The sequence below is a fragment of the Rattus norvegicus genome, chromosome 12, assembly GCF_021556685.1.
Source record: "Rattus norvegicus strain SHRSP/BbbUtx chromosome 12, alternate assembly SHRSP_T2T, whole genome shotgun sequence".
NCBI classification, from domain to species: domain Eukaryota; kingdom Metazoa; phylum Chordata; class Mammalia; order Rodentia; family Muridae; genus Rattus; species Rattus norvegicus.
In genome coordinates, this window is record NC_141545.1 from 38,179,227 (window position 1) to 38,192,839 (window position 13,613).

Below are 13,613 nucleotides of genomic sequence, written 5' to 3' on the forward strand. Positions count from 1 at the left end.
GACGAACATAAGCCCACCAGTCTCTCTTTGACCATGCTGGGCTGGTCCTGCAGCCACACCTATGTTTATCAGGCCTGGCCATTTCTATCAGGCCACTGCACTCAGAGACAAAGTGCGCTGTGCAGACACCTGTGCTAACAAAGCCTGGCGGGGCTGAGGGGCTGGCTGCTCACTGGAGCACGAAGGCTAAAGTACCTGTGGCTTTAAAGAAGCAAACCTGAGTGCTGCAGTGGATGCCTGGGTGAGCAGGGCACAGCCAGCCAACATCTGTCAGGGGCAGGTGGCAGGGAGGGGGAAGGGCAGATGACACCATTTAGAAAAAAACAGAGAAAATGTAGGCCAGCCTTGGGACTTGGGGAGGCCAAGTGCGAGCCAGGGAGGAGTGCAGGCTCAGTTTGATGTGTTTGCTTCTAGGCACCTGAATGGCTGTCTGACAGAGGTTTGTAGGCTATCAGGGAGCCCCAGCTTTAGGGCATCCGCCACTCTAAAGCTGTGAGGAAGGAAGCTGGCTCACCAAAGCTCCAACCTTAAAGGGAAGGCCCCAGGGAGACTGAGACTACAGCCTCCTCTGCCCACTCAGAGCAAAGCTTCCACAAATGACAGCTCAGGTGATCTGCATTCCTCTCAGAGAGGGGATAGGGTGACAAGAATTGGGGATCATCTTTGGCTCAGTACCCACCTGGATGCCCTCACCACCAGCACTGAGAAGCAGTTCCTCAGTTTCCCCGAGCATCAGGAATGCCACTGTGGCTTGGGATTTAAGACTAGAGACTGTTCCCATTTTTCGGGGGGAGAAAGCAAGAGCTTACGGAGTACTGAGTGAAGCACTTAAGTTTATATGGGTCTGGAGAGGAAGGTAAGTTGGTGTCAGGCTAGAACCCTGGGCATAGAACACTATGGCCTTCCCCAATGGCCTTCCCAAGACCCAGATGGACACACACATACTTAGGCACCAGGAAATAGGACCTTGTCAGTGTTCAGGAAGATAACACGAACAGATGCAATGAGATAGACCTTGAAAAGCTGAGGCTAGCCCAGAGTGGTGGTGCATGTGTTTAATCCCTGCACTTGGGAGGCAGAGGCAGGTAGATCTCTGTAAGTTCAAGGCCAGCCTGGTCTAAGTCTAGGATAGCCTGGGCTACATTAAGAAACCCTGTAGAGAGGAACTACCTCACCCCACCAAAAAAAAGAAAGAAAGAAAAGCTGGTGCTGGGTGCCAAGGCCATGCAGCATGACTCCAGGGACAGGTGACAAGGAGTAGGTGAGTTCTCAGAAAGAAAAAGCAGACACTCTGCACCAGGCAGCTCTGACCAAAGCCGGTCCCCCTCAGCCCCTCAGCCCACCAGTTCCTTCCTATTGGACTATCTTATTTGTTCTTCCTAGCACTAAGGCCTCTCCCTTCCCTCTCCTCCCCTAGAATATCTGCCTCATGAGAGCAGGGAGTTTGTACCACGAAAGGCTGCAGTCCCAGCATCTGCCTGGGTCTGAGGAGCAGGTGCATGAGGGGTTAACAGAGACACCAATGCTCCTAAGGGCAGGAGAGAGGCTGGCAGGCACCTGAGCCAAGGCCTCAGACTGAACTGCACCACAGGGGAGGAACCCAGGGGAGGAAGAAGTAAAGGGTGATCAACACCCAAACCCGACATGAGCACTGTGCTGAATGTGTGGGTCAGAAATGACTGTAGGCTCTGAGACCTCAGGTCTGTTCCCCCCTGAGGTGCTCAGTGAGAAGCTACCGTGAGAAACAGACAGCCACCATGTTGAGAGCTGCACTGATTTCCAACCTAGAACCTTGACAGAGAAGCCCACCTAATTCCTGTGCCAATGAGCTGTTCTCTCCTCTCTCTCTCTCTCTCTCTCTCTCTCTCTCTCTCTCTCTCTCTCTCTCATACACACACACACACACACACACACACACACACACACACACACACACACACACGAATGCCCAGCTCAACCCAACAACAATCCTGAAGTAGATGTTATCATGGGTCCCACTTGGCAGTGCAGAAACAGCCAGAGAGGCTGAGTAACTTACCTAAAGTCACACAGCAACAGCATGAGGCTGGGCCTTGAACTAAAATCCTCCCTCGATCTCATTCATTCTTATGCCAAGCCCAAGGATCTGACCCTTCCCCTGGCAACACTTCTGACTAAGTAAAACAAAAATTGATAAATAGTAGAGAAAACTGGCCGCTGCCAGAGCGAGACAGTGACAGCAAAGAGTACAGCACACCGGGTTCTTTTCAGAAGCCATTAGGGCCAAACACCCGACTATGCTGCCACTGTCTGAAAAACTGAACCTTCACTTACAAAAGCCAATGGCTCCAGGAAGCTCCACCCACCCCCTACTGGGTGATCAAACTGCCTGACTAAAGAGCGAAAGTGTTATTACTCAAGGGGAGCCTGCAGCCACTTGAAACATCCATCTCCACAAACTACCTCAGACTAGCATGGACCCAAGTGGTCCTCTTGTCTCTCACGAGCACATGTGCGCCTGTGCACTCCTGAACATGGACGAACATACACTGCACACACAAGAATGTTGGGAACAGACAGGACAGCAGTGATGCGCACCTTGAGTCCCAGCCCTCTGGTAGCAGAGGCAGGAGGATCTCTGTGAATTCGAGGCCAACCTGGTCTATAGAGTGAGTTCCAGGACAGCCAGGGCTTCACAAAGAAACCTTGTCTTGTGGGGGAGTGGGGGGTGTCAGGGGAGATGACAGAATCAACAAGAGTCTCTGGCCAGCCCTCTCTGTCTCCCAGCAGAGGTGTCTGTTATGCCGGAAAGATGCTGACACTGCTGAAACCCTCCTAGAAGCCCCTCCACATCCACAGGGCCATACACGGTCACCACCCCAGGACACTCGTGGGACTCACGGGCCACGTAAAGGGCGACTCTGTCGTTCTCCTTGTGCCGCAGAAGGTTCTCTGCATAGTTGAGGCGGCTGCCTCTGAACCACTCAGGGACATCTGCAATTCCTTTGGATGTGTCCACAACCTGCAGAGGACAGCAGAAGGGAGCCAGAGGCTCAGCACAGAGCCTTGTGACATCACCCATATACCAACCTGAGGAGATAGCACAGCCCCGCACCCGGGGAAGCCGTCCCGGAAGTTCTTACAACAGAGATTACCAAGAACCTAACAAGACAGCTGCTAAAGAGGAAGTGGAGGAAACGCCCAGGCCAGAAGTGGAGTTCAGGCCCGGTATCTGGGAAGTGGAGGTGAGAGGATCAGGAGTTTGAGGCCAGCCTGGGCTACATGAAATCCTGTCTGAAAAGGAGGAAGGGAGTCGGGGTAGTGGTCTTCAATCCTAGCACTCAGGAGACAGAGGCAGGTAGATCTCTTTGAGTTTAAGGCCAGCCTGGTCTACAGACTGAGTTCTGGACCGGCCAGGGCTACACAGAAAACTCTGTCTCGGGCGGGCACGGGTGGGCACGGGTGAGCATACATTGTCTAAAACTGAAACTGGGCTGTAGTTCAGCACCCCAAAGACCTGCCACCCCCCATTCGTCCCCAGCACAGAATAAATGAAGAACAGAAAACCTGTCGGAGAGCCTTGTCACACAGACATGCTGAAAACAGGAGGCAAGCCTGGGGCCCCGCCCCACCTCAACCCACAATTCTGTGGGAAAATGACTCTGCCTTTCCTGTGGTGCTGAGACCTTAGTCTCTGTCTCTGAGAGCTGGCAGCAAAATGTGCTTCAGACAGGGGGCTCTTCCTGGGTATCATTTTATTGACCAGGAGCTGAGAGCTCTCTGAAAAGTCTGCTTATACCTCCGACTGCACACTTTAAAGCCATGCCCACACTACATCATCTCCCGCCAGTGTAATGTGAGGAGGAAGGTGTCTGGGGTTATCTGAGACAGGGACTTCCTACAGCTTCGGTCTCCTGTGTGCTAATTTTTTTTTTTTTTTTTGGTTCTTTTTTTCGGAGCTGGGGACCGAACCCAGGGCCTTGCGCTTCCTAGGCAAGCGCTCTACCACTGAGCTAAATCCCCAACCCCCTGTGTGCTAATTTTAATTTTTTCTTATTTTATACTTTGTATGGGCGTTCTGCTGGCATGAATGTCTGTGCACCATATGTGTGCAGCGCCTGTGGAAGCCAGACGAGGACATTGGATCCCCTGCAACTGGAGTTAGAGATTTCTATGAGCTGCTGAGAAGTGAACCCAGGTCCTCTGGAAGAGCAGTCAATGCTCTTAACCGCTGAGTCACCTCCTTACATTTTCAAAGTGTGCATATATGCATGTATGTGTGTAAGGGGTGTTGCATGTACCACCGCACATATGAGATCCGAGGACAATCTGCAGAAGTCCGTTCTCTTTCTTTTCTTTCTTTCTTTTTTTTTAAATATTTTGCTTTCTTTTATTTATATGAGTACACTGTCACTTTCTTCAGACACACCAGAAGAGGGCATCAGATCCCATCGCAGATGGTTGTGAGCCACCATGTGGTTGCTGGGAATTGAACTCAGGACCTCTGGAAGAGCAGTCAGTGCTCCTAACCATTGAGCCATCTCTCCAGCCCAGTCAGTTCTCTTTCTACCACATATGTGCCAAGGATCGAGCTCAGGCCATCAGGCTTAGCAGCAAGCACCTTTCCCCACTGAGCCATATTGCTGGTCCACACATGGGATTTGCAGGCATGATTCAGTATTCCTTAAGCAACGTTTCACTTGGAAACAACCATGAAAGGAGGCAAGAGTGTGGCCAGATTCACTTACCTCATCATACATGCGAGAGCAGACAATTCCACTGAACTTCCAGAACTCAGCCCAGAAGTCTGAATACGACCGGACAGACCAGTGGTATAAGTCATCGTAATTCCCTAAAAAAAAAAAAAAAAAAAAAAAAAAACAAGTAAAACAGCAACTCTTCAGCCTGGCCTCTAAGGGTGGCCCCGTGGTGGGAAGCTACAGGTCTAAGAACCTCACGTGCTACTGACTCGGTGACTCTACCCCTGGATGACTGGGAGGAGCTAAACCTCATGGGGCAAACCCTTCATTCACAGTCCCCAGGAAGCACAGTGAGATGATGAGGATGAGGATGCTGCTGCTGATGGTGATGGTGGTGATAACGCTGATGGTGATGGTGATGATGATGGTGGTGTGTGTGTGTGCACATGTGGAGGTCACAGGTCAACCTCAGGTTCGCTCCTCAGTCATCATCCATTTATTTGTCTGGTTTGTTTGGTTTTTTAAATTTGTTTATGTGTATGGGTGTTCTTGGATGGATGTCTGTGTATCACGTGTGTGCCTGGTAGCCGTGGAGGTCAGAAGAGAAAATCTGGCTCCATGGAACTGGAATGACAGATAATTGTCAGCCCCGGGGCTGGTGCTAGGAACTGAATCCAGGTTCTCTTCGAGGACAGCATGGCCTCTTAACTATAGCTCCTGCCCCAAGCTCTTTTTTTTTTTTTTTTTTTTTTTTGGGACAGGGTCTCTTACTGGGACCTGGAGCTGGCTAAGTAGGTGAGCCTGGCTGGCCAGTGAGCCCCGGCTATCCGCCTGTGTCCACTCCCCAAAGCAAGGATGACAGGGACACCCAGTTTCATTTTACGTGGGGCTTAGGAGCCATCAAGTCCTTGTGCTTGCGGAATATGCATGAGAACTATCTCCTCGGTCTCCCTGATTTTATTTATAAATATAAATATAAATATATTAAATTTGGAACTAGTACACATACCACAGCACATATGTGGAGGTCAGAGGATGACGTTCAGGAACCTAGTCTCTCCTTCCACTATGTTAATTCTAAGGATCAAACTCAGGCCATCTCTCCTAGCGACAGGGCCTTCCTTCCTGAGCTACCTCTCTAACTACTCTGAAAGTTCGTGTTCTCTGTCTTTGTCTCTGTCTCTGTGTGTGTGTGTGTGTGTGTGTCCTATCTCTCTGTCTCTCTTTTGGAGATAGAATCTCACTGAGTGCCTCTGGCTAACCTCAAACTCACTGTCTAGATCTCAACCTCACAGGGGATCTCACCATCGCTGACTCCCAAGTGCTGAGATAAAACACTTGCGAGTCAGAGACAAAACATATGTGCCACCACGTCAGGCTGTCTCCCGGTTTTCTCTCTCTTTTTCTTAAATATTTATTTATGATATATAAGTACACTGTAGCTGTCTTCAGACACACCAGAAGAGGGCGTCAGACCCCATTACAGACGGCTGTGAGCTACCATATGGTTGCTGGGATTTGAATTCAGGACCTCTGGAAGAACAGTCAGTGCTCTTAACCCCTAAGCCATCTCTTCAGCCTGTGTCCTAGCTTTCTTTTTTTTTTTTTTTTTTTGGAGCTGGGGACCGAACCCAGGGCCTTGAGCATGCTAGGCAAGTGCTCTACCACTGAGCTAAATCCCCAACCCTGTCCTAGCTTTCTTAACAGAATTTATGTTCACTGAAAAATGTCATATGGTCCTGGTTTGGTGGCAAGAATTCCAGCTGCCCCAGAAGCTGGGGCTGGGAGATCAGAAGTTCAAGTCCAGCCTGGGCAACTTGACTGAGACCCTGTTGCAAAATAAGAGTAAAGAGGGAACCTGGGGAACAGCTCAGGGGTAGAGGACTTGCCTAGCATCCACAAGACCTTGGGTTTCATCCTCAGGATCACAAAGGAGAAAAAAAAAACATCAAATGGCACGGTCTCCTCAGTCGTGGGGCTGCACCAAGTAAGCACTACTGGAGAAGAGAAGCTTTGAAAGAAATAGAGCAGGGATAGAGTGATGGCTCAGTGGCTGAGAACACTGAGTGCTCTTCCAGAGGTCCTGAGTTCAAATCCCAGCAACCATCTTTGATGGAATCTGATACCCTTTTCTGGTATATCCAAAGACAGTTACATACAAATAGAATAAATACTTTTTAAAAAAGAAAGAGGGGTTGGGGATTTAGCTCAGTGGTAGAGCGCTTGCCTAGGAAGCGCAAGGCCCTGGGTTCGGTCCCCAGCTCCGGGGGAAAAAAAAAAAAAAAAGAACCAAAAAAAAAAAAAAAAAAGAAAGAGGGTTGGGGGGATTTAGCTCAGCGGTAGAGCGCTTGCCTTGCAAGCGCAAGGCCCTGGGTTTGGTCCCCAGCTCCGAAAAAAAGAAAAAAAAGAAAGAAAGAAAGAAAGAAAGAAAGAAAGAAAGAAAGAAAGAAAGACAGACAGACAGAAAGACAGAAAGACAGAAAGAGAAAAAGGAAGGAAGGAGCCTGGTTTAGCCATTCTGGGATTTTTTTTCCTGATTCACTTATCATGCAGGTCAGCACCCCCTTAGGCTCAGGAGAAGCCACATGTTCTCTTAAGCAAGGGCTGCCTCAGGGGATGCAGGGCTGGGGCCTGGTCTGAAACCAGCTATGCATGTCTGTATTTCTCAACAGGACAAGGGAACACTATGTGCAAGGAACCCAAGCAAACTACCTGAAACAACACCCAGCGACACACGCATGAGAACTCAACGCTTTCAGAGACGCTGGCAAGACAGACGCGTCTGGGGGCCAGAGGGAGAAAGCAGCAGGCGCTGGTGTGCTACAAGACAGCCAAAGCCATTGCCGAGATCCCCTTCTGCAGATCCTGCCCAGCTAAATTAAAAGCTGGGGGAGCTGGGGTAACAGCTCAGAGGTTAAGGCGCTTAGTGCCCAAGAGCCCACAGTTGCAGGGGAGGGGGTGGACACGGGGACAGAGGGGGCGTGGCAGAGGGAGCACGCAGGCTTCAAGGGAAGCACAAAGTCTGGAGATACAGAGCCAGTCAGCTCACAGATGGGAAAGCCATAGCAGGGCCAAATGTGAGACTTTCTGGCTCTGGGCTCCAAGAAAGGACCTGGACAGCAGCCGTAAGATCTCAACTCCCTGCAGGCCCTGGGCAGGGTGTATACAAAGTAAATCTAGCAGGAAAACCACAGGGTCCGGGGCTTGTAATGCTTGAGGCTGCACTGACTTTGCTGGGGACCTCAGACCCTCAGACAGACCACTCTGCCACCCCAGGACACGGTTTCCCCCATGGGTTACCTCGGTTGTCAAGAGGCAACAGATCCTCCCACAGCAGTGGAAGAATTCATTCGGGCTCCAGATCAGGCACCCGCGGCCCTACTTCTCTGCAGTGGTGTTCTTGTCTGAAGAGTGGGGATGTTGTGAAAACCAATAGGATGCACTGGTTAAGAGCCATGACGCGGGGGGGGGGGGGGGGGGGGGGGGGCAAGGTCCTGGGTTCGGTCCTCAGCTCCGGACAAAAAAAAAAAAGAGCATGAAGGGCGGGTAGGTGGGGGGTGGGAGGGTGGGGGTGGGGGTGCCGCGCTGGAGAGATGGCTCAGTGGTTAAGAGCCCTGACTGCTCTTCCAGAGGTCCTGAGTTCAATTCCCAGCAACCACATGGTGGCTCACAACCATCTGTAAAGAGATCCGATGCCCTCTTCTGGTGTATCTGAAGACAGCTACAGTGTACTTATATATAATAAATGAATAAATCTTTAACAAAGAAAAAAAAAAAGAGCCATGATGGAGGCTGGAAGGACGACAGCTCAGCAGTTAAAACTCCATACAGCTCTGACTGAGGACCCAAGTTTGGTTCTTAGCACCCAGGTCAGACAGCTCCCAGCTGCATGTAACTCCAGTTCCAGAACTTCCGATGCTCCCCTCTGTGTAAGCGACTGCGCTCACGTGCATGACCTCACACGGCCATATGATTACACATAATTAGAAGTAAAAATACTCCAGTGGTAGTGGTAGTGGTGGTGGCGGTGGCAGCGCAGTGGCACACACCTTGGATCCCAGCACTCAGGAGGCAGGGGGAGGCGGATCTCTGAGTCCAAGGCCAGCCTGGTCTACAGACCAGGACAGCCCAGGCTACCCGCACAAAAACAAAACAAACCAAACAACCCTCCTACATTCAATTGTCTGTGTACAACCCTTGCCACTCTAAGTGACCTCAGACACTTCATATGAGCCTCAGTTTCTCCCCCTTTAGAGGAAGCTGATGGTGCCCACCCTGGACCTAGGAAGTGCCCAGAACACTTCCTGCAGAGGAAGTGCACCCAATGCCATCTGTCACTGATGTCACCCCTCCATTTGCATGAAGATCACACATGGCACCTCGGCGGCATATACTGAGCCCATCCACATATGGCCAGCCAGCAAGAGAGTTAATATGCAGTAGTGTGTGGCGCTTTAATTGAGCCAGGTGTAGTGCAGCACAAGGCTTGGGCAATTCTACTGGTGAGACAGCTTTGTGCACCTGTGGGAACCAACACCAGCCAAACAGGCCCCACAGCCCCTCTCCCTCCCTCAGGCTGAGTCACCTAGGTCCTTGTAAATGGCCAGCTCTCGATGCAAATGGTTTCCCAAGCTGCTGAGACTGGCTAGATGCTAGAAATCTTCTCTGGACATAAAGGTGGATTTAGGCTGGGCCTGTTGGCTCAGATCTATAATCCTAGCTACTTAGGAAGGAAGCTGAGGCAGGAAGTTCAAAAGAGTCAAGCCTGCCTGGTCTATGGAGCAAGTTCCAAGCCAGCCTCAACAAGTTTTGTTTTGTTTTGTTTTTGTTTTTTGTTTTTTTTCGGAGCTGGGGACCGAACCCAGGGCCTTGTGCTTGCTAGGCAAGCACTCTACTACTGAGCTAAATCCCCAACCCCCCCCTTTTTTAAGATTTATTTATTTATTTACTCCTATTTAATGTATAGGAGTACACTGTAGCTCTCTTCAGACACACCAGATCTCATTACAGATGGTTGTGAGCCACCATGTGGTTGCTGGGAGTTGAACTCAGGACCTCTGGAAGAGCAGTCGGAGCTCTTAACCGCTGAGCCATCTCTCCAGCCCCAGCCTCAACAAGTTTTAAGACTGGGCCCGGCCAGCCACGTCTTTAGTCCTAGGGCTCAGGAGGAAAAGGCAGGAAGAACTCTAGAGTTCAGTGCTAACCTAATCTACATAGTGAGTTCCAGGATACCCTGTCTCAAAATAAAATAAAATTTTATTTATATATAATTATATATAGAGAGGGGGGGTGTTGGAGTGTGGCTCATAGTAGAGCCTTGTCTAGCATGTGGGAGACACTGGGTTCAATCCGTAGGAATTTAAGAGAACAGAAAGGCACCCAGCAACAGCATCACTGAGGGGTGTGGCCAGCCCCACAAACCTAGGGAACTGATTGATGGTCACGTGGGTATCTCAGCACCTCCGGACGTTGTGTGGAGACTTGCTCACTGTTGTATCCTATCTCCACCACATCATGGGGTGAGCCAAGAATTCTCTCAGGTACTGCAACCGGAAGTGCAGGTGACCACAGACACATTTGGTTCGATGTGTTGTAGCACTCGACCAAGAGTCGAAACCATGCGCTAGCATTTAAAACCTTAGTTTGAAATGAAATGGGTCTATGTGTGGTGCGTGACTGCAATCTCAACACTCAAGAGTTAGAGGCAGGAGGATCATGAGTTCAAGGTTAGCCCCGTGTGGTGGACCATGCCTGATTTTTAATCCCAGCACGTGAGAGGCAGAGAGGCAAGTGGCCTCTCTGGGAGATTGAGGCCAGCCTGATCTATATAGTGAGTTCAAGGTTAGCCAGGATTACAGAGTGAGACCCTGTCTCAAGGAAGAGAAAAAGGAACTGGGAGGGAGCCATTGTGAGGGGTTCTAACTCTACAGAAGAACGCTCAACAACCATGAACCAGCAAGACAGGAAAGTCCTAAAAAATGCACATGGATACAGGGAGAGAAAGGACACATGACAGAGGAAAGACAACATTTGAGGTAGACCTGAAAGGTGCCCAAACCTCAGGGCCAGGCAGGTCAGAAGGAAGGAGAATGGAGGAAGTTTCCGGGAAAGGGAGGGGCCGTGCAACCACCACCGGTGGCTGCTGCGTGAGGGGACTGCGCAGATGGCAGACAGGCTCCGGCTTTCCACATCCAGCCCCTCAGCTTTATTTTGTTGTCATTCTTTCTGAGACAAGATCTCCCTCTGTAGTCCAGGCTCTCCTTGAACTCGCAGCAATCCCTCTGCCTTAGCACCTGAGTGTGTGCCAGTACAGCTAGTGAGCTTTGAAACACAACATAGTCAACAGAGCTTCTAAAGAACTAAAGAATGGTGAAGCCAGGTCCAAGCAGGGGTCAGGTTACAGCTGCTAACTGTTGCTCTTGCTAAGGAGAAAGCCCTGGCCCACTTCAAAAGGCTACCCTCAGTGGGATGAAGTGCCAGCCTACCAAGCCCACAGGAGTTTGTAAGCCATATCGGTACCCTATCACTCCTGACGGAGACAGATGAAGTCCAGGAAGAGAGGATGGAGGACAGAAAAATGGGTGCAATGCCGACAAAGATCTAGTTAGGTTAAGGTCCTTCTCCTAACACCCACGAGCAGACCAAGTACCCAGCCTGCAAGCCCTGCAAGTGGCCAGGCAAACATCTGTCTCCAGGTGAGAGGACTGAGAGGGAAAGGGCGGAGCCACGTTAGGGAAGGAAAAAAAAAAAAAAAGCCGGAGGAAGCTCTACTTTCGATCTCCAGGCTCTGCAGCAGCAGCGAGCAGGTGCACAAGCAACAAGGGGCGGTAGAGAAGCTGGAAGGCCAGCAACGGCAAAAGACCTGCACTTGGGGATTACCCCAGCCAGCAAGGGGGTGCACCAGGCAGAGGGGACAGAAGCAGGATAGCCAAGTGCTGCTGAGACACTGGGAAGGAGATCCAGAGGACTGGTGCTCAGGGTGGGGAAAAGATTCAGGAAGGATCCCCTGAGACAGATCCTGGGAGCAAAACAGATATGAATGCCAATGGAAACAAGGGAGTCCCTGCAGTTAAGAGCGGTAAAAGAGGTGAAACGAAGGCAACCAGCGTGAGCTGCAAACCCCAGGCAGACAGGAGTAGAGAGGAGCAGAGCAGGCAAAGGGACTAAGCAAGCCCTATGGATCCGGGGTGGGGGTTGGGGGCAGGTGGACAAAGGCCTCACCTGAGAAGGCCTCTGCCCCACCCATAATCACACAGACCAGGGTGGTGGCTGGAAGCAGGATGTTTGGCGCTGGGGAGTTTAAACCTAAACAAGAACTCTACCATAACTCTGAAGGAGGGAGGAGGAATGAACTCTGACCTTTTCAGGGACCTGAAACTTCAAGTCGGTCCCGAGCAAAGACAGATGGAGGGAGCCCGTCACGTGAACCCCGTGAACTCAAAAAGAACTGTAAACACATCCGGAAGGAAGCCCCCATACGCTGGAAGTCAAGACCTCAGGAGCCTCTTCCCAAGCAGGCGAGCCCTTAGCAAAAGAGCCGAGGAACCAGAGAGCATGTTTGCCACTTCCAGAGGATGAGACTCACCTGCAGAAAGGAGGCCTCTACAGACAGTAATACCTCCCAAACAGTGAAGGATACACCATCAGAAGACCAGCACCTCCTAGAGGAGGGCCCAGAGCCAGGGAGCTCCCCCAACCCAAAAACAGGGACACGAGCCATCCATCCATCAGAAGCCCATGGCAACAAGTAGGAGGGACCTCTCTAGAGGGGACCCCAAGGCAGCGGAGTCATTCATCAAGGTAACAAGTCATTCATCCGAGCAACTAAGCAGGGAAAGGGAGGAACCTCCCTAGACAGGGTACCCCCAAATCGGGGGCTTTCCTAATCCTAAAACAGGAACGCTGGTCCGATAACCATTCATCTAACAGGTTTGTATCCCAACAGCTAGAAGGGACCTTCCTAGAGAGGTCCTCCCTGGCGGGAATAGCTTCCGGGAAGGCCCGTGACCGGGGTGCACTAGCCGCGTGCCCCGCACTCACCAAGCGCCAGGCCGCAGGCAGTACCCACGGCCGCCCGGAAGCGGTCCATCTGCGTGTCCTTCTTGCTGTCAGGCTCCCACATCACCTGGCACTCCATGATCTCCTCGCGCTCGAGCCGTGCCAGCTTGGACATGGTTGCGGAGCTGCGTGGCCGGGGCTGCCCGGGCTTTAGCTGCGGAGACAGCGGAGAGCGCAAGGCGTGGAGCGGCTCAGCGTGGCGCGGACGAACCACAGCGCGAGACTGAGCCAGCGCCGGCACGGCCTGCGGGACATCCGGCCTAGTCACACCCCCAAGCAGGCTTCGCCACGCCTCCAGAAGGCCACGCCTCTTGAGACCACGCCCTCTTCTGTAACCCTCCGCCGCGCGGAGCCGCGCCTGCAACTGGTGCGCTTGCTGCCAAAAAGAGTGCTCGCCTGCGCAGGCGCGGTAAGCATGTTCCACACCCTCACTTGTAGAACTTAACCGGGTGTTGCCCTCTTATGGCCCTCGTTCATTCATTCATTTATTCATTCATTCATTTATTCAGAATTAAGTTGCTTCCCCTACAGTCACTGCGGAGGTGTCTTAGGCAGAAAACGCATGCAGATAGATGTGTAGAAGAAGGAAGACCTCTAAAATGTGTGTCCATGTCCTGTGTGCTGTAACAGGGATATGTGGGGTATATGTAATAAAAGATACTGAGTAAAACCTTAAGTCTATTCTCAGGACCAAAAATAAAAGCGATAAGCACGGGACATTCTGGGAAAAGCCTGAAGCCCAGCACTCTGGAGACTAAGGCAGGAGGATGACACTAAGTTCCACTCCAGCCTGGGCCCCAAAGCAAAACTTTGTGATCCCAATACTTAGGAAACAGAGGCAGGAAAGTCCGGGCTTCAAGATTATCCTTGTTACAG

General features: G+C 51.3%; 1 protein-coding gene across 2 annotated transcripts in view; it reads right to left on the reverse strand.

Moving 5' to 3' along the window:
- Positions 1 to 12,962, reverse strand: part of Aacs (acetoacetyl-CoA synthetase) — a 43,266-nt gene extending 30,304 nt beyond the window's left edge. Inside the window, exons 1-3 of one of the 2 annotated variants that reach the window (NM_023104.2) lie at positions 12,720 to 12,960; positions 4,728 to 4,831; positions 2,881 to 3,001 (exon numbers count right to left, since the gene is read on the reverse strand). In NM_023104.2, coding sequence (NP_075592.1) covers positions 2,881 to 3,001; positions 4,728 to 4,831; positions 12,720 to 12,852 — 358 coding nt within the window. In that variant the 5' untranslated portion in view covers positions 12,853 to 12,960. Of the gene's footprint in view, positions 1 to 2,880; positions 3,002 to 4,727; positions 4,832 to 12,719 lie in introns of both variants that reach the window. The other variant, XM_087579273.1, reaches the window with a different exon arrangement.
- Positions 12,963 to 13,613: the final 651 nt, after the last annotated feature.